Source organism: Thalassophryne amazonica, chromosome 13 (assembly GCF_902500255.1).
Source record: "Thalassophryne amazonica chromosome 13, fThaAma1.1, whole genome shotgun sequence".
NCBI classification, from domain to species: Eukaryota; Metazoa; Chordata; class Actinopteri; order Batrachoidiformes; family Batrachoididae; genus Thalassophryne; species Thalassophryne amazonica.
This window is the reverse complement of record NC_047115.1, coordinates 90,114,214-90,135,020: the sequence shown is the minus strand read 5'-3', so window position 1 is coordinate 90,135,020 and position 20,807 is coordinate 90,114,214. Positions and strand designations below refer to the sequence as shown.

The window sequence follows — 20,807 nt, the reverse complement described above, 5'->3', positions numbered from 1 at the left end:
GCGGTCCAGTATCTGACTGAACCCAGCATGAAATAATCAGAAGCAGTTCCAAAAAGAAAACACATTTATTTTTCTCCCTTTGTGCTATACATGAAATACTAAATAATTAGAGTTCTGGTGAGGTGAAAAGGCGGCGCGCTCTCTCAACAGTCGGAGTCCGAACGTTCAGGACTCAGGAGTCCCGCCAACACCCCCCCAGGTGACTTTCCCAGACTGTACTCTGCGAAGGAGGAACAGAGATGAGATTATTCAACACTTATTACTACGAAATATTGTTTAGAGGCAAACTTATCAGCTACACGTTTAGGTCTGTTTTCAAAACTTAGTTCAAAGAGGCTGCTGCTCACAGCTAGTGGAGGATCATTAATCCGCACGCCACTGCCGTGAGGAGCACGCCAAACAATTTCCACCAATAATTACTTATAGCTGCGTATAAACGCCAATTTACATTCACGGATAAACTTTTCAGAATATTCACCTCTGTCGTGTGCTGACAACGTTTGCCTCTCACCCTCGTCCTCCTTCACAGGCGCGATGTCAGACTCTGAAACGGCCCTCAGCGTCCCCACACGGTCGTCACAAGGTCGTATTCTCCGGCAATCTTATCCAACTCACTGCTGGTTTAAATGTAGTTCTTCATCATTACATTGGTACCAGCTGGAAGTCCTCAGATCTGCACGTGAACATCACAGGTGTCGTGGATTGTCCTAATAGAGAGCCGCACGAGAATGCAACAGGTGCAGCCAATCATCGTAACAGAGGAGAGAGACTCTTCTGCAGCACATTTTCCTCAGAGAACAGCCCCAAATCACCTGGGAAGGAAAGTAAACACAAAACAACCCAACCTTGTCCAGCCAAACCCCACCAACACACAACACCCTTTCCAGTGAACCTATGCATGTTTGGGTGAAAAAAAAACTTTTTTGTAAAATGCAGAAATTTGGGGAAATTATGAGAAACTCTGCTGCTTTTCTCTCTCTATTGTCGCTATTTGTTACCAGATTTTAATAAACATAGGCTTGTTTTAAAGCCCTTTAATTGCGCTTTCTGATGAACCAATACATGTCTGGGTAGAAAAACAAAATGTTTTATGTAAAGTGTGGAAATGTAGGGCAAAATATGCCATTCTGTTCATTTACTGTGATGGTTTTTTTCTTGTCATCATAATTCTCGGATTTTTATAAATGAAGCCTTGTAAGTTGTATTCAAGCTGATTAAAAGCTCTAACGAACCCATACATGCCTGGATAAACAATCCTTATGTATTAAAATATAAATCTGAAGTATGCCTTGCCATTGTGCTCATTTACCTTGCTGCATTTTCCACTGTAATATTACTGCTAGTCTTTTAGTGACAACAACATGTATATGATTTTTACTAACATTTTATTACAAGTAGATATAAAGCCATTCAGAATTTATGACTTTTGACCCTCAGTCAGGGTAAAAGTACCTCCTCCATCCCCTCCAACCACACTGTTAAAATTTAAATGCCACCTGTGACCACCATGTACATATTATATTAAACAACTGCAAGTATATATACAGAAATATATTTAAACATTTTTGTTTCCATATTTGTATGCATGTGAACGCAGCTTCATGAAAAGAACTTATGGCGCTGAGTTATAGTCTCAGTATATCGATATCAATATTAAATTGCGACATAAGGACTTTAAAATAGGCATTTGTTTTACATAATTACTCTACATTAAGGCGATTGTACATTTTAGTGCAGTTGATGGCGAAGCACTGGCTGCCTTTTTTCTTCTCATTTCGCTTCTTAACAGGTACCATAACTGGCTCAAGGCGCTCTCTCCTCCATTAGTAATGGCCACCATGCAGCACACCATTAGTCACGTGACGTCCATTCCAGGTCTATATTTCCATGTTTAAACCTAAACAGACCCCTGCTACTGAGAGGCGGACTGCTATTGGCTAGTGACTAACAACTGCTCTAATTAGCACCTATTGTGCTCTAGTTAGCACCCTCCTAATGACAGGGCAGCTGTCCCTCCTAGCGACGGGACTGACACCTCTCCTGATGATGTGATTGACTCATTAACATGAACAAAAGACTGAAACTGCTTTGACCTGAGTACCCCATTGTAAACAGACTCACTCCCCGGTTAAGGCTGGGTTTCTGTTTCACATACAATGCTTCCTTCACTCCCCTCTCAAACCATTTCTTTTCTTTGGATAAGATTTTAACTTCCTTGTCCTCAAACGTGTGGTTAGTGTCTTTAAGGTGGAGATGAACTGCAGACTAAGGTCCACCGGTGCCCTCTCTGCGGTGCTGGTATAGCCTTTTGTGCAACGGCTGCTTAGTCTCACCTATGTAGTGTCCGTTACAGTTTTCTTATAGAATACACTACATTGCTCTGTTTGTAACTAGGGATCCTGTCATTAGGGTGAACTAATTTCTCTCTCGAGGTGTTAACAGGTTTAAAGTAAACTGGGATTTTGTGCTGTCTGAAGATCCTCTGTAGTTTTTCCCCTACTCCTGCTAAATAAGGAAGAGACACTCCTCTTCTTCGTGGCTCCGTCTCCTGTCTGTCTGGTCTCTTTGTTCTTTGGGACTTCTGCATTTTATCCAGGGACCATCGTGGGTACCCACATACTGTGAGGGCTTTCTGTACATGTTGTTCTTTAGCCCTTCCCTCTGTACTTGTGGGCACCTGTAGGGCTCTGTGTTGAAGAGTCCTGATCATCCCAAGCTTGTGTTCAAGGTGGTGGTTTGAGCCAAAAAGCAGATATTGGTGAGTGTGAGTGGGTTTTCTATAAACTCATGTCTGGAGCTGCCTGTTCTCCCAATCGTAACATCACAGTCCAAGAAGGATAAATGGTTGTTTCTGGCATCCTCACGTGTGAACTTGATATTGGAGTCCACCGAGTTGATGTGCTCTGTAAGGGCTCCGCTTCCTGCTGCTTGATTTTAACCCATGTGTCATCGACATTTCTGAACCAGTGACTGGGAGAGATGCCCGTGAACAATGCCAAGGCTCTCTACTCCACTAGCTCCATGGACAGATTGGCCACAATGGGGGACACCGGAGACCCCATCGCACAACCATGGATCTGCCTTTAGTAATTCCCCCTAAACAGGAAATACGTGCATGTTAAGACAGATCTCCAAGATTTGGCAGATGTGGTCTGGTGTACGTTTGGTCCTTTCAAGTACAGACGCATCCTCCAGCAGCCTCTGCCTCACAGCTGTGATGGCCTCAGCAGTGGGCATGCAAGTGAACAATGATGTCACATCGAATAACACCATAGTTTTATCTGCCTCCAGCTGAAGGTCCTTGATCTTGTTCACAAAATCTTGTGTGTTCTCTACATGGTGGACTGAGTTACCCAATAGAGGAGCCAAAATCCACTTGAGGTGCTTGGCCAAATTGTAAGTGATGGAATCTGTGCTACATACAAAAGGCCTGAGTGGCACGTCCTGTTTGTGGATTTTGGGCAGCCCATAGATGCATGGCATCCCCAGGGTACAGCCTGTAGTACGCCTGGCTGTTGATGAGTCCCTCTTTCACCAGGTTTTGGAGGTAGTTAATGATTTTCTTCTTATAGCCACTTGTGGGGTCTCTCTTCAGATGTTCGTATGTACTGGAGTCACTGAGCCACTTGCTGACCTTGGCCTCGTAGTCCGATGTGTTCAAGACCACTGTGCATCTGCCTTTATCCGCAGGCAGGATAAGGATGCTTTGGTCCTTCTGCAGTTCTGACAATGCTTTCCGTTCTTCTCCTGTGATTTTGGAAGGAGGAGGCTTAGCCTTGTTCAGCACTGCTGTGACTCTTAGCCGGAGGTCCCCAGCTTCTGACTCTGACAGACTGTTATGTTTCATGAATGACTCTACTGCAGTGATGTAATCTACTGTCGGTATATGTTTAGGGGTCACTGAGAAATTTAGTCCTTTTGCGAGCACATCCTTTTCTGTCTGTGTAAGAACCCTGTCGGACAGATTCTTTACCCAATTTTCCCTGTTCTCAATAATTTGTCTGGGTGTATCTTTATACCTACCCTCTGCTCATGAAAGTAAGTCTTTTCTACACTAAAAGGTTGTGAAACTTCCTGATTTTCCGCTCCTTACTTTTAAATGCTCAGACATTTGAATTTAACTATGAACTTTGTGATCTTATTATGGGCCTCTTCCCACACTAAAGTTGTAACCTTTTTTTTTTTTTTTTTGAAGACTATCCAAAATCATTTTGGAGGTCTAAGATTTTAAATTAAGCCTTCTAAGACCCAAAATCCTCCTAAGTGTGCAGGCTTTTTTCTGCTGTGTGACCTGCTTCTAGTGCCTTTTGCTTCATGCATTTGGGAATAACGTTGTTTTGTCTGCATCTCAGGTTAAATCTTAAGTGGCTTCTAAAGTTAGCTATCTTTTTAGCAGTCTTTTCCATCTTACGTACCAGTGCCAGTGGACCTCAGTCTCCAGTGCATCTCTATCGACACTAACCACACGTTTGAGGACAAGGAAGTTAAAATCTTAGCCAGAGAATAGAAATGGTTTGAGATGGGAGTGAAGGAAGCATTGTATGTGAAACAGTTGAAACCCAGCCTTAACTGGGGAGGGGGTCTGAGACACGCTTTGTCCCCTGTTTACAATGGGGTACTCAGGTCAAAGGAGTTTCAGGTCTTTTGTTCATGCTAATGAGTCATCAGGAGAGGCGTCAGTTCGTCATAAGGAAGGGACAGCTGCCCTGGCATTAGGAGGGTGCTAACTAGAGCGCAATAGATGCTAACTAGAGCAATTGTTAGTCACTAGCCAATAGCAGTCTGCCTCTCGGTAAGGAAGGGTCTGGGTTAGGTTTAAACTCCAGCTTTTGCTGGCTTCTGTATTCTTCTCTACAAGAGGTCCAGATATAAGTCAGACTACCAGAGCAAGAATTTAGCTGAGGAAGGTTCTGAAATTAGAAGTGAAACGTCCTCACGTCATGCAACCCTGTCCAGTCGAAGATTCAAGCTTCTCTACTATGGAAACCACCTGGACAACTGAGAGCCTACACAGAAACAAAAAGAGGAGGTTATGCGAGCACAGAGTTGTTGTTTAATTCCACAGACTGAGATTTGTACCACAACTGCATCAAAAATTAACAGTCAGAACTTTAATATCAAGTCACCATGACAAACACACACACACACACACACACACACACACACACACACACACACACACACACTTATTTTGCACTTAAATTTTTCAATTAATCTGTGGTTCACATGTGTGCTGAACCCTGAGGGGTCGGTCCAGAAGGATCACAGATCAACCAGGGTTGGCGATGGTCTAGTGGTTAATGCTTTGGGCTTGAGACCAGAAGATCCTCAGTTCAAATCCCAGCCTGACTGGAAAATCACTAAGGGCCCTTGGGCAAGGTCTTTAATCCCCTATTGCTCCCAGTGTGTAGTGGGTGCCTTGTATGGCAGCACCCTCACATTGGGGGTGAATGTGAGGCATTATTGGTAAAAGCACTTTGAGTGTCTGATGCAGATGGAAACGCACTATATAAATGCAGTGTTATGTGTCGACGCGGGTTGAGGAGCGGACCTGCGTCAGACGGAACCCAGCGCTACAAATAACCAGAAAAGCGGTTCCAAAAACAATATATTTATTTCACCCGCTGTGCTTAAAAGGTGTAAAAAACAAAAATAGCGTCCTTCTGGTGGAGTGACTGTTGGTACGCTCTCCAGCGCCCGCAAGGATCAAAGCCCGGCGCTCCTGGACCCACTACCACCGCCAAACACTCCCCAGGTGGACACGACAAACTGACTCTCTGTGAAGCAAAGAAGAGGTGAGGTAAGTCAGCAGTTACAACAATAACTTTCAAAAGACACACGCTATCAGCAACACATTCAGGTCTGTATCTTTTTAACTTTATGCAAATGAGCAGCTTCTCACAACAGGTGGAGGATCACTTATCCGCATGCCACAGCAGTGAGAAGCAAGCTGCACAATTCTCATCACAATTCAAGTATACTGTGTAACAAAACACCAAGTTACTATCAACAATTAGTCAAACACTTAATCACCTTTGATGTGTGCTGACAGCATGTGTCCTCACCCTTCCTTGCTTCACGGGCTCGATGTGTCAAACCCAGGCGCGGTCCTCAGCGTCTCACAAACGAACATCACAAGGTCGAGTTCCCGGCAGTTCTGCTTGAATCACACATGACTTAAATGCAGAACGCCACAGGTGCTTCACATGATGTTGATGAGGGTGAGGACTCTTCAGCCAGCACCTTCTCCACAGAAGAATCAGTTTCCATGCCACCTGAAGAGCAAAGAAAAGAAAAGAACACCAAAACATCCAGCCACACCCCCCAACACACAACATGCAGTCCATTTACCCTTTACCATTACACCACTAAACTATGGAAATCTGCCATTCCGTGGAAATTTCATATCCCTGATGATAGCCTCAGTTGTCCACAAGGAACTCGGAGTAGAACTATTGCATCTTCACATGAAAGGGAGCCCAGTGGGGTGGTTTGGGGCATTCTCAGTGGCTTGGAAACATTTAGGGATCTGTGGACTTCGCTTCCCATTGTCAGGGATTTGGTCGGGACAGGGCGCCGAGGCCCTTATTTTTCCCCGTTTTGTGGTTTTCCTTCTGCTTCAGCTTTGATTTGTCAGTAATTATTTCATCATGAGTTATTCTGTTATGTTTTTCTTATCACTTTGTTACTTTCCATACTTTAGCCATTGTCCAGTTCTGTTCTAGTTTATTCAGCCGGTTTGTGTTTTCATTGTTTATCATTTAGCTTTCATCTGTTTCTGTTATACTTTATATCGGGTTTTGATATCTGTTTATTAGTCTGTTCCTGTTTAATTCTGCTTTTCTATTGATTTCCTGATCAGTTCTAGTTGCTAGAACTCTAGTAGTACTCTTGCTCATGTTTGATTTGGTTCCTGTTGTTGTATGATATTTTGACCATGATTTCCAATTTAGCTCTCTTCTGTTTTTGCCATTTGTTTCCACTTCGCACCTCCCATCATGTCTTCGTTCCTTGTCTCACGCCCAGTTACTTATTTTCACTCCACGTCCTGGCACCTGCCCCATGTCTTTGTTTCCCACCTTGTTTATTTTTGCTTTGTGTTTCATTCACTCCCACTCTTGTTCCAGCTCTCGTGTCTTTGTATGTTACTTCACTCCACTCTGTGCTTTCCTTCCTTCACTATCTTGTACTCTGCACAACCATTGGCTCCCCCAGTCACGCCCCCTTACCAGAGACTTCCATGCACCTGCTTTACATCACCCTAATTTGTTTGCTCCTTATTTAAACCATCACAGTCTCACAGCTCACTGCTAGTTTCTTGTCACTTTTTGCACACATCCCAGCCTTTTGTTCTCAGTCCTGTTTTGCCAAGCCGTGTATCGATTGTTGCTCTGTTTTTTCCTCGACCACGTTTTTTGCCTCGTCCTTGATAACTGTGTTTGCTCGTGCCTTGACCCCTTCTAGATCATGACTGCGTTTTTGTCTGACCCCAATTGTACCTCTGCTTCACTGCTTGATCACCTGTGCACTGAACCTAAGCCTGAAATAAAGACCATGTTTTTTCCTATTCCAACTACAAGTCTGGAAGTCTGCATTGCGGGTCCAGCCACTATGGATGTCGGGCAGTCGCCCGTCCTGACACCCTCTGTGCAAGACTGTTGCAATGTCCCACATAAACAATGCCGGTGGAGACAGGCACAAAATATTTTTTTACCTAAATCAACAGAGGAGGGCACTGTACATTCTTGTGACATCATAAACACACTTGTGGAGCAGGGGGATAAGGAGTAATACAATAATTTTAGAGACCTGGGTTCAATTTCCAGTCATCGTGGCCTATACAGGACTCACTTTGTCTTATTATAAATAGACTTAGCTTCATGACATCATACCATAGGAAGGCTGTGTTGGTGTGAGGTTATATCTTTCTAATGAGGTTTTCCTTTTACAATGTCACAAAACCAAAATGATGTTACTTGATGAAAGAGATCCAGGATGCACCCCCACTTCCCCTTTATCCTGGGTCTGAAAAAGCAGTCTCATTTGAGCGTGGGCACTACAGGGGTAAAAAAAAAAAAATGACCCAGGTGAGAGAGAAGGTGAGAGAAAGCAGCTGGTCTGGTTAGCTGTATAGGCTAACACTTACTGACAAAACGTCTCCCATTCACCTCGTCTTCCTTTCTCCACTGGGAACTGAAAAAAAACTCCACTTTACGCAACTGCTTTGGTGATTGCAACCGACAACAAAGCAGTACACCAGTTATCCGGGTGAAGTTATGCTGTGTATATGTTGCGCAACGGGAACAGCTGTCCCCATAACCCCATAAGTGGTCAAATCCCATGATATCATGCAGGATTCAAATGAGACTGCACTGTCCTATTATGTCACAAGAAATCATGTCAGGACTGAGATTTTGTTGTCACAAACTAAAAAATATTATTTGATGATAGTGTGTATGTGGGGATGGGGCATCTCGGATCTGCCTCAGGATCTGGTCTGCTCCAAAACCTCCTATCTTTCACTGTGAAATAGCAAAACAGCAAACACAACCTTACTGTTGCACCTAAGAGCACTGCATTTGGTGGATAAGCAATTCAGCTTCATCATCACCTTACTGTGGTATAATTACTTTGTCAACCATGATTTTCAATTTGAAAACTATAATTATTATAAAAACAAAAACAAAAAAGAGCATTTGTTTAAAAACACAGTCAGTCATGCATTATCTTGTGCAGTGATCGAGACAGGTGTAATAAACACAAATTTCTTCACTGCAAGCCTTCTCAAGCTGACACCAGCAGATGTAACATGAATGAAGAAAAACGATATCCCGTCCATCGTGGCTGAGTGCTGCACCTGACCTTGCCAGTGATGTTTGTAGTCGCAGGTTCGGGACAAAGCAATCATCATAGCACTGTAGAGGGGTAAAACCATGGCACAGAGACGCCAGCTCCGCCCCCGCCCCTGGTCTGTGAAACACTGCAGCTTCCCCGCCAGGTAGAAGGAGGTGAAACCAAGACCAGAGAAAGCAACTGGTGGGACATGACAGGCAAAGACACAAAACAACATTTCAGCATAATACAGAGCGGCCAGATGCTCAGCATCCATCCTCATAGATCAGAGGTGAGGTGGTGAGAAATAGAGTCTATCCAGCAACTTTTAATATCCCTTTCAGATCCACAATGGTTTCTCATTGTTGATTTTTCTGAGATGTGTTGTATGAATGTGATGTACCCCACTTTATGACATACCCACGTACAAGACAGTGCCTCATATTCTAGTGTTATCTAGACAATATTGTTGTGTCACTATGAAGACAGTATGCAGGACAGAATATCAGCACGCTTGTATTTGTGTGTGTGTGTGTTTGTTGGCAGTTCTGCCAGTCACACGTCCTTGTGCCCATGGTAAAAAAAAAAGTAAGTCCCTTCATCTGATTTCACAGCATATCTAAGGTGGATCTGGAGGTTGATTTGGCACAAGTTCTCCACCAGATACCCTTCCTGACACAACTTCATATTACTGAGAGTGGACAGGTGTGGGGGTTGAACTGGTAACCTTCCACACTGGAAACAAACACACTTAACCACTTGGCCAACACCCCTGTCTCTTGTGCCCATGGTAACCTAAAGAATTTTTTTCACTAAAGTTGAAATGAACATCACAAATAAATATCTTTGATGCATTTGAAATGGAGTATGAATGTGTTTCAGTAATACACTGCAAGACTGGCAACTTTACTGAACATATGACTCAGGTGGACCAGTGAATTTTGTACGTTATAATCAAAATCCATTGTATGTGTAAAATGGATAAAAGCCATTATATGTATGTAACGGATTAGTTACAGTCAGGAGGCGCCGAAGGATCTACAGAGAATCCTGAATAGGGGCCTGCCACATTTAATGACCGGTGTCGCTGGATTTATGCTTCTCCTGCTCTGTGGCCATGCAAAGACATTGATGTCCACGTGACCCTTTGAAAGATCTCCATCGCATCTTCTTACAATTTGCTGCAGGAACAGTGGCTTTTTCTGGATTAATTTGTCCTTCAATGAGCTTCTTTATACGAACATAATCTCCAAACCAATGGTAAGGTACATTCAATTTCCCTCCATGAATTGTGGGTTATTTAAGCGTCTTTTTCTGACTCTGTGTTGTAAAGTTGGTCATATTTGCACACTTTTCTGCCAAACGCATTTGATCCATGATCAAAATGTAATAGGCGAGCACACTGCAAAAACTTTTAAAATATGTTGGGGGAGGAAGGAATGAAACCGGAAAAGTGACAAATCACAGCTCTTGCGGCCTCCGTCATTTGGCAGGTCGCGTCAGGCTGTGGGGAGGGTTCGCAGCCACGCAGAGTGCTCTGATGTACAACTCTTTGGTTCGTCACACCCAGGGATATGTGTGAAAATTAACACCATATTACAGTGTAGGCAACAAGTAGCATTTTGTTAATAATCACCAGCCATGAATTACACCCTGCCTTGTTTAGATCTGTGTTTGAGCACAATTTGAAAAAAATAAATGGCTGGTCTTTTAGTCACGGAAATACGGTACCCGCTATCCTGGAATTGGCAATGAGTGTCGGGGCTGAACTGCATTTCATACCTCTGTTACTGGGCACAGTCAGACTGCTCTATTCGGTACATGAGAGGGGTTTTTAATTGAAATATAATGCAATGGGATGGGACGTTTTGTCCGATGTGAGCAAAAGTCTGTTAGACAAAATCTGGTATATACAGTATTACAAAGAAAACCATATAAAAGCAATGGGACTTTTGCTTTTGCCTGATGATTGCAAATATACAATGACAGTTGAGGCGACTTTTACTGTAGCTTGAAAAAGAGAATTGAAGTGGACATCTCAAATGTCCAAGACCCTGTAAGGTCGTCCACAACACCAAACAGCATGTTGATGACTGTAATTTATTATCAGGCTTTAAATTTTGAAAGAGAAGTGACAATTTTCTACAACACCAAAACAAAAATAAAGTTGAGAGTATATAGAAAATGCAAACAAAACAAAACACAGTGGTTCTGAATATTTATTTTGCCTTCTATTTCACTGCAGACTTGTATGAACTCAAGGTAATTAAGGTCATTTCTTTATACTATGTTCAGTTATTCACCCAATCCTGTAAGTCATTCCAAAAAACGCTGGGACATGGTCAACTTTGGGCTAGTAATGATCTAAAACAAAATAAAATTATGATGTTATTTTAAAAATGCAATGTCAATAGGTGTTGGTAATCGTCATTTGGTACAAAAACAGGATCCATGAAAGGCTGAGTCTCTAAGTTGCAAAAATGAGCAGAGAATCTGCAGTCTGTGAACAAATGCATCAGAAAATTATTAGAATGTTTTCAACCAATGTTCCTCAAAGAAAAATTGGAAGATATTTGCATATTTCTCCCTCTATCTACAGTGCAGAATATCATTAAATGATTCAAATAATCTGGGGGAATTTCAGTGCATAAAGGGCGAGGGTGCAAGCTTAACCTGTAGACCCATGAGTTCTGATCCCCCACTGCATCAAGAACAGTCAGTCATCAGTAGCTGATCTCATCATTGTGGCAATCCCTTGGTGGTGAGGATAACCGCATGGACTAGGGATTAATTTGGGAAACCTTTGTGAAGTGCTATAATACAGTCCTATACACAAATGCCACTTAAAACTTTACTGTGAAAAAAGTACAGGTGAGCCCTGTTAACTTGTGCGAGTTGGGGTCCACAAAATTATACCCCCTGTTATCATAAGCGCGAGTGAATGAAGTTGACCAGAAAAATATACAGTACAACAACGGGGTTCACCTATATTTTGTCATACCCCGTCACGAATGAGGCTGAATGGCGTCCGAAAGACAAATCGACCCACATCTGAAAAGTGCCGAGGTGCGGTCTGAAAACGTCAGACATCAGTCTCATAGCAGTTGACATGAGCGGGCCCATTTGCACAGCTGCCTCAAATGTTTTGCACATGTGCAAAACACCCGTGGTGCAGTCCAGGTGGGACACCCATCGAACCGCAGTCAATGTGCAGTCCGAGCACAATCCCACTGCAATCTATATATTCGTATGGCGTCATAACAGCATTCGGAACAATGTGATTGTGGTCGAGGGAACCCAGAAATGGATCGGGCACGTCAAATCCTACCGGCATACCCCGCTTGTGCCACGTACGTGCACCTCCATTGGATCCTGTTCAGGAAGCGCAAAGGAAATCTTGATATGCAGCATGTATATGGCACTCATCCATCATGTACAGTCAATGTGAACATTCAGCAATCGAACCGAAAGCACCAAGCAAGTCAATGCATCATTGTGCGTGTCAGAGGCTTGCCGCAATGCGGGGCCCCTGCGCAGCTGAACAGGATGTCCCCCCATAATACACATATAACATGTTCACCATCGAACTCTGTCAGCAGAATGACAGTGGAACTGTTTCGCTAGCCCATGACACCATAAATAAGCATGTAACTCACCTCTGTTACGGCCCCACATGCATGTCACAGTGCAGGGTGGACACCACCCAGGCACTGCAGCCTGTGGTGAAATCCTTCTCACTTTGGCTGCTGCTGCTGACAAAATCAACTCACAAATGCCTTGTCCAACACAGTATAAATATATCCCATGTCAAGCGCCGTCCCGTGGTATGCTACACGCAATTATCTGACTGGACAGTGCGGCGCACAGCCCCTCCGTGCACTCCGTGTGCGCAACATATCGCCCTCACTGTGTACTGTGTCTGTGAACACAATGCTGACAGTCCGTCATGTGTGGGACACACATGTCCATCCTGGTGGCGCAGTGTCCTGCTCAGAAGTCAGTGCATGCGAGGGAGTGAGTGGACGTGTGAATCACAAGTGAATTTATGATTCTGGTGCAGTCTGGCAGCAGTCCATGTCTACGTTCTGTTGTCCAACAACGTTTGGTCTGCACTCATGCAGGTGTGCACGACTCAGTCCGGACTGGATACGCCCACATTCTACGTGGTCATCTGGCAGTTGTACACAACTGTCCCTCCCGACTGCACCTTGAAGTTAGTTTTTTCCCATTCCAGCTGATTCTGGTTGATTTCTGCTCATTCTTGCTATGTGTGATGGGGGTCTTAATCTTGTACAGAAGCAACATCTACTTCTCTGGGTTGCAAGGCATTTGAGGTGGAACATCACATTGTGGAACCATGTACGTGGTCTGTCCATAAATTAACGGTCCTTTTTTATTTTTTTAAAAACTATATGGATTTCATTCATATGTTTTTACGTCAGACATGCTTGAACCCTCGTGCGCATGCGTGAGTTTTTCCACACCTGTCGGTGATGTCATTTGCCTGTGAGCACACCTTGTGGAAGGAGTGGTCCCGCCCCCTCGTCGGATTTTCATTGTCTGGAAATGGCGGAATGAAAAGGACTTTTTTCCATCAGAATTTTTTCAGAAGCTGTTAGAGACTGGCACCTAGAAACCATTCGAAAAATTTATCTGGCTTTCAGTGAAAATTTTACGGGCTTCACAGAGAATAAGGACTTTAACTACAGCTTTAAGGACCCCTTTAAGGACGGTCGGTGCGCTGCGCTATCTCGGCTTTCAGTGCTTACCAGTCGAGTGAGTATAAAAGAACTTGTGGAGAGCTGGACATGTCCCAACTTGTCCTCTAACACTCTGAAACGGAGGCGTTCCTTTGTCTCTCTTCATCAGCGAATCAGTCGTGACGCGCGAAGCCTCCGTGCGGCTTTCCATGACAAAATCTCTTGATAAAAGTGAAATCTGCTGGAAAATGGCTGATGTCCAGGTCTTGTGATAACCAGAGAAAGAGCACACGACGGTCTCGTATCCACAGAGCCATCCGTTTAGAAATGATCCAGTGATTTGTGCCGCATCGTCGCAGCTCGCAGTGCGGCGCACCGACCGTCCTTAAAGGGGTCCTTAAAGCTGTAGTTAAAGTCCTTATTCTCTGTGAAGCCCGTAAAATTTTCACTGAAAGCCAGATACATTTTTCGAATGGTTTCCAGGTGCCAGTCTCCAACAGCTTCTGAAAAAATTCTGATGGAAAAAAAGTCCTTTTCATTCCACCATTTCCAGACAATGAAATCCGACGAGGGGGCGGGACCACTCCTTCCACAAGGTGTGCTCACAGGCGAATGACATCACCAACAGGCGTGGAAAAACTCACGCATGCGCATGAGGGTTCAAGCATGTCTGACGTAAAAACATATGAATGAAATCCATATAGTTTTTGAAAAAATAAAAAGGTACAATACTTTATGGACAGACCTCGTATAGTGGTCTGACAACTCAGTATTTCAGATCTTTCATTTTCTGGGGTCTTGGAGTCTGTCACAGCAGTCATACTGCCTAGGGCAGGGTACATACACCCTGGACAGGATGCCAGTCTATTGCAATGGACAAGGGACAAATACATTCACATGCACACCTACAGGGAGGAACCCACACAAACACAGAGAGAACATGCAAACTCCACACAGAAAGTGATCCACAACCTTCTTGCTGTGATGCAACAGTGGTAACCACTAAGGCACACAGATACAGGGCACACAGAGGACACAGGCAGGTAGTGTAATTGGGCATCAAACCCAGGTCTGCATATTGGTAATCCACCTCCTAATCCCAATGAGCTATCTGCTCTGCATGGTGGTGAAACCCAAAAATGAAATGTAAACCTGTTGGAGAGCCACTCATTTATGATGTACAGTTCAAGTTTTCTGAGAATCATATATTTTATTCAAATTGTTGTGTCCGCTAGAGCCCTGTGATAGATTGGTGTCCTGTTCAGTGTGTACTCCGCCCTATGACTGCTGGGACAGGCTCCAACCAGTTAAACTGAACATTAAGAAAAGCAAAGAGTACGACAGAGGATGGCAAATCTGTCTAGAGGAGGCCCCTCACAGAGACTTGGCCTGCATGAAGAAAAATAGTGAGGGAAGCCATCAACAGGCTCCAGGAGCTATGGATTTGAGAGTTTTGTTGCTTCATCAGACATGTTTTCGTGGTATTTTGTGGTGATGTGCTGAGGTACAAAAATCCATCTTGACCTGAAGACTAACCCCGCTAACACAGACCAGTGTATGTCCATGTTTACATCTCCAAAACAAAGACACTGCCACAGGGCATAAAACATTCACATTCAGAGATGCTGTTTTATGTTTGAGAGTTTATGAAGGAGAACCTCTTCATAGAGCTGAAGCTGAGAGCTGAGCTGGATACTTCGTAAACACTCTGTTCTTCAGACTGAGCAATTTGATCCACTGATTTCAATCATCTGAGGCTACATTTATAACCACTGCTCAGCCACAAAATAACATACATTTCATGGACAACAATTTTAATGCGTATGTTGTGATTTATTTTGCAAACATTTCTGAGATGCTGTGCATTTTGGAGAGGATTAAAATGTGAGTGGCAGCACTGAATGTCATTCATAACATACAGAAAATGGTCGTGTGTCCCACTGAGTGTGTCCCACATGATGATAAATTTTATAAACTGGAGTTGTTAGATGTGGTGGTGAGACGTCATTATTCCACAGTGACTGTTCAGATGTTCAATACAGGTGCATCACAAAAATTTAGAGTATTGTGGAAAAAGTACAGTAGTTTTTGTCAGGTCTTTCAGAAAGTCAAACTAAATGTTCTAAGCATGTTTATTTTAATTTTGATCATTTCAGCTCAAACAAACAAACAACAGAAAACCCAAAATCTCAGAATATTAAAACATGTCATAAAAATCAATCCAAGATAAAAGGATTGACATTACAGAAATGCTGAATTTTTGAAATGTGAGTTTATTTATGCACTCAGTATTTGGTTGTGGCTCCTTTTGATCAAATTCCTGCATCAGTGCAGCACAGGGGGTGATCAGCCTGAGGTGTTCTAGAAGCCCAGGTTGCTGTGATAGCGGTATTCAGTTGGTCTGTATTGTTGGGTCTGGTTGGTCGTCCTCCTCGTGACAGTAACCCAAAGAGAAACTGCAGGGTACTGTCAATGAAGCCAGTCAAATACAGTAATACCATGGTCAGTAAACCCGTTACTAGTAGTGTCTGCACTGTGTGCAGGTGCCACGTCCTGCTGGAAAAGGAAATCAGCATTTCCATAAAGTTAGTCAGCAGATGGAAGCATGAAATGCTCTAAAATCTCCTGACTTTGGACTTGATAAAACACAGTGGACCAACAACAGCAGATGACATAGCACAGGGGTGGCCAAGTTCGGTCCTCGAGAGCCACCTTCCTGACACTCTTAGTTGTCTCCCTGCTCCAACACACCTGAATCCAATGAAAGACTCATTAGCAGACTTTTAATGAGCCTTTCATTGGATTCAGGTGTGTTGGAGAGGGAGACAACTAAGAGCATCAGGAAGGTGGCTCTCGAGGACTGAACTTGGCCACCCCTGGCACAGCACCACAAATCATTCCTGGAAACATCCCACTGGTCTTCAAGCAGCTTGGATTCTGTGCCTCTTTGTGGATTCTGTGCCTCTCTTCACTTTTCCTTCAGACTATGGGACACTGATCTGCAAATGAAATGCAAAATTCACTACTTTTACCTAAAAAGGGGACTTTAGATCCTCGAGCAATGGTCCAGTTCTGTTTCTCATAAGCGCAGATAAGATAATTCTGACATTCTGACTGGTTTAGGTGTGCCTTGACACTTAGAATGTTTCATTTGCAGCCTATTTCCTGGAGAGCCTCAGTTCACTCATCTCATCTCATCATCTCAAGTTTCTGAGTCGGCTTTGCTTGTCAGTCTTCTCAAGGTTGTGGCCATCCCTGTTGCTTATGCAACTTTTCTGACCACTCTTTACCCCTCCAGTCAACTTTCCATGACTAAGCTTTGATACAGCATTCTGTGAACTGCCTGTTGTGAAAGTGTAGGAACACGGACCCACAACAGGGGGCGCAATGAATGGACAATGGAGGAAGTAAAAAACAAGATTTACTACTGAAACAAGCACGAGTAGTATAACAAACACAATGTTTAGGGTCGAATCCGCTGGTGTCGTGTGGGCAGGCTCGAAGATAGGAGACGTCCGTCTCAGTCGAACCGGAACCACCCAGATCTCCACTGCCACCGAACCCCGGAAATACTGGAACCGCCAAGTCCCGAATTCCCAGGTGGCCACTGCCTCCGCTCGTCGGATCCGGTACTGCTGGCAGGAGAGAGCAAGAACACACAGGAGTGGATGAACGCACCCAGTACAGAGAGGGGAGAAGCCGCCTCCACCTCTTGGCAAAGTTCAGCAGGAAGGTGAGTACTTATCCAAAGAAGGAGGGTCTCAGTAGTCACCAGTCCTGAAAGGTTTAACAAGTTTATCAATCACAGAATATGCTGCAGAGAATGTTACCTTGGTCTTAGGCGATATCTCGGCACTGAGGTGGAGACGCCGTCCTCCTGATATACCTCGGTGCTGAGTAGAAAACAGCTTTGTTTGGTGAGGGTGACAGCTGTCACCCAGATTACTCCCATGATGCGGTAGCGCCCTCTGGTGCCTGGAGCCCGCACTCCAGGCAGGGCGCCTTCTGGTGGTGGTGGGCCAGCAGTACCTCCTCTTCAGCGGCCCACACAACACTGCCAGTCCTTTCAGCAATGATCCTTTGTGGCTTACGTGGAGGGTGTCAGTGAGTGTCTTCTGAACAAGTGTCAAGTTAGCAGTCTTCCCCATGATTGTTTCTGTGTGTACTGAACCACATCAAGAAATTCATGTTATTTAAGGTCCGGGGGCATTTTTGGACAGTTCACTCGCCTGGCACAAATGATTATTATTGCTGTTAATAGCTCTCGCTGCATCCCACAATCAAGTTTTATGCCTCTTTTTTTCAGGACAACCTGTGCTTTCATAATATATATATGCTTTGCTGTGTTTTATAAGTGTAATAAAGGTTTACAATCAGAATAAGAAAGGACAAAGTAAAGCGATATTAATTTTCCACACACATATATTCAAAACACACAGCAAACTATAATAAACAACTGTTTTGACACTTATAAGGTAATTTGAGGTCTTGTATGAAAGCCTGTACAACAAAAAGGTTCAAGAATAAACACAAATGCACATTTTGAACAATATATACAAAATGGTCTAGTGCGTTTTTGTTTGTCTTCATCTCAAAGCAATTTCTGTCTGCTATTACACAAAGGTTAAATCACAAACTTCTACTGTCTTTTGGAGTGTTCTGTGCTGCTTCTAAACCAGCTTTCATTCACACTTTGGCCCTGTTTGGCTCCTTACAGTCTGAGGAGCGGCCCTCCCCCTCGCTCCATTGATGTGGTAAACAAGTGCTTTACGCCAAGAAAGCAACAGAGTTATCCAGTAACATTCACATGCAAACTAGTGGAGCAATCCTGATAGTTACACACTCTTTGTTTGAGTTCACTCTTTGTTTGTTTCAGCTCTCTGTCTGCTCTGTCTGCTTTCACTGATCGCTGTGCATAATGGCACAGGGCGCATTGGAGCCCAATAGTATGTACTCATTGGAGCATCCAGGAGGCTATTCAAACGGGCCAACTAGTAACATATCACTCCTGAAAAACGATCTTTGGCTTTTCACTTGAGGTAAATCTGCCCTACGATTGGATTTTGGAAAACCATTGATGGTGAAACCAATTCTGATTGGACACTCACATTGCGCACGTCATCACACAGCTTCTATGAGGAGTCCAAAGACGGCCGATGACTGGCTCGAAGGTCCGTGGAGTTAACTTTTCAGCAAAAAAGTAAGTTTCTATCTCATATCATTAAAAAGTTATTAATAATTTAGTAAAGCTTTGTCTTAGCCGTCGTATAAGACGGCGTTGGCCCCAGACAGTTAAGCAGCATAAATAAGGGTGAATCAAATGTACAGTGGATCTAAAAAGTAAAAGATAAGATAATCCTTTATTAGTCCCATGACAGGAAAATTTCTGATGTTACAGCAGCAAAATTCTACACATGACACCCATAATTGACAATGTAAAAAAGTATTTTTTTTATTTTGCAAATTTATATATATATATATATATATATATATATATATATATATATAATATATATATATATATATATATATAAAATAAAACTAAGAAATCACATGTACATAGGTATTCACAGCCTTTGCCATTAAGCTCAAAATTGAGCTCAGGTGCATCCTGTTCCACTGATCATCCTTGAGATGTTTCTACAGCTTAACTGGAGTTCACCCGGGGTAAATTCAGTTGATTGGACATGATTTGGAAAGGCACACACTTGTCTACATATAAGGTCCCACAGTTGACAGTGCATGTCAGAGCACAAACCAAGCATGAAGTCAGTGAAACTGACTGTAAACCTGATATTGATATTGATAAGAATTTATTGATATCGATGCCATTATTGATTCTGCTTATCGATCTGATTTCTTATCGATTCCCTTATCGATACCGCTTGTGAATTTTCTGTGTACTAAAAGTAGGCTTTACAGGTTTTCTATGTCAGCAACATTTTAAATTGGTCACTGGATCCGTGATCTCTGGACATAAATAAAATAAATAAAATCTGTAGTTTTGTCAAAAGCATTTCCTTTCAGCATTTGGCATGAATGTCTCTCCGTACCTCTGAACTGTGCTCAGCTGGCTGCTGCACGTAAAAGCGCAGGACGTCTCATTTTGGGAGGAAAAAACATTTTGATTAATTGCAGTTTGTTTGTATTACAACATCTGGAAAGAGGTGTCAACTGATTTCAACAGCGTTTTGCTTTGAAGTTATTAATTCCAACTATCGTTCTAACTTGACTCGGCAGAGAGCCGCACACCGTTTGGAGCTGTGTGAAAAGAACGGAGGACGATTCTCGTTTCTTTCTCGCAACAAGACCGGAGTCCCAGTTAGTGACTTTAATCTGCACAAAAGTGACTCATGGTTGACATATTCATGGATGAAAGTGGTGAAAAACAAAAAAAGCTGTAACCCAAAATACCCCCCCCAACACCTCCCGCACAAAAATGTTTGAATTCTAGAAGCTCTGAAATGCAATCTGGGACTATTCCAGACAATAAACTGTAGTGAGTGCAGCATCCATTTTGGTGAGAAAAAAACCCAACTTTCCTTATTCAGATTCATTCCAGTAGTATTCTGCTCTTACTGGGATGCAGCAGGTTTCTAGTTTGGCAGATAGTTCTGGAGGAAATCACTGAAGAAATTAACACATTGAAAATATGGTTTGACCGAAACAAACTGTCATTAAACTTAAATAAAACGGGGATGAAGTGGAGGTGTGAGAGTCACTAGGTGTTCACAGGAAACACTTATTTATTTCTATATTTATTTATTTTCATTGTTAGTTGGTTTTATCTTTTCTGTTGTGTTTTGTTTCATCAGGTTCTTTTTGTCTCTTTCTCTAAAATTGTATTGTAGCATTATTAATTATGAGTTATTATTACTATTATTGTTGTTGCTATTATTATTAATATATGAATAAAAATAAAAAAATACAATTTGACTCTTTTACAACAACACGCTGAGCCATTATGTACACAACAAACATGCTGCAATGCGAACAGCTTAATGCTAACTTTAACACTGAAAATGCCATAGACATGCTAACACTTTAGCATCGGTTCCATTTTTAAGTTGTAAAATACATCTGTCAACTGTTTCAGAAGACCATAACAGGTCGGTTTAACATAAAAAAGGTAAATATTACTCACAGACATATGCTCTTTAGGATTTTAGTGGGTGAAAATTAAGATGAAGCGAAATAAAACAATGAATCAATGAAGCAGCAAATTGAAGCACTGCTTCGATCTGCAAATCACTGCTTCAATTGGTTCAAGGTTCA

General features: G+C 42.9%; 1 protein-coding gene across 1 annotated transcript in view; it reads right to left on the bottom strand.

Annotated features, from left to right (window-relative positions):
* plpp4 (phospholipid phosphatase 4) overlaps window positions 1-20,807 on the bottom strand; it is a 518,492-nt gene that overhangs the window by 6,516 nt on the left and 491,169 nt on the right. The window contains exon 6 of the mRNA XM_034185252.1: window positions 8,863-9,033. Coding sequence (XP_034041143.1) covers window positions 8,863-9,033 — 171 coding nt within the window. The remainder of the gene's footprint in view (window positions 1-8,862; window positions 9,034-20,807) is intronic.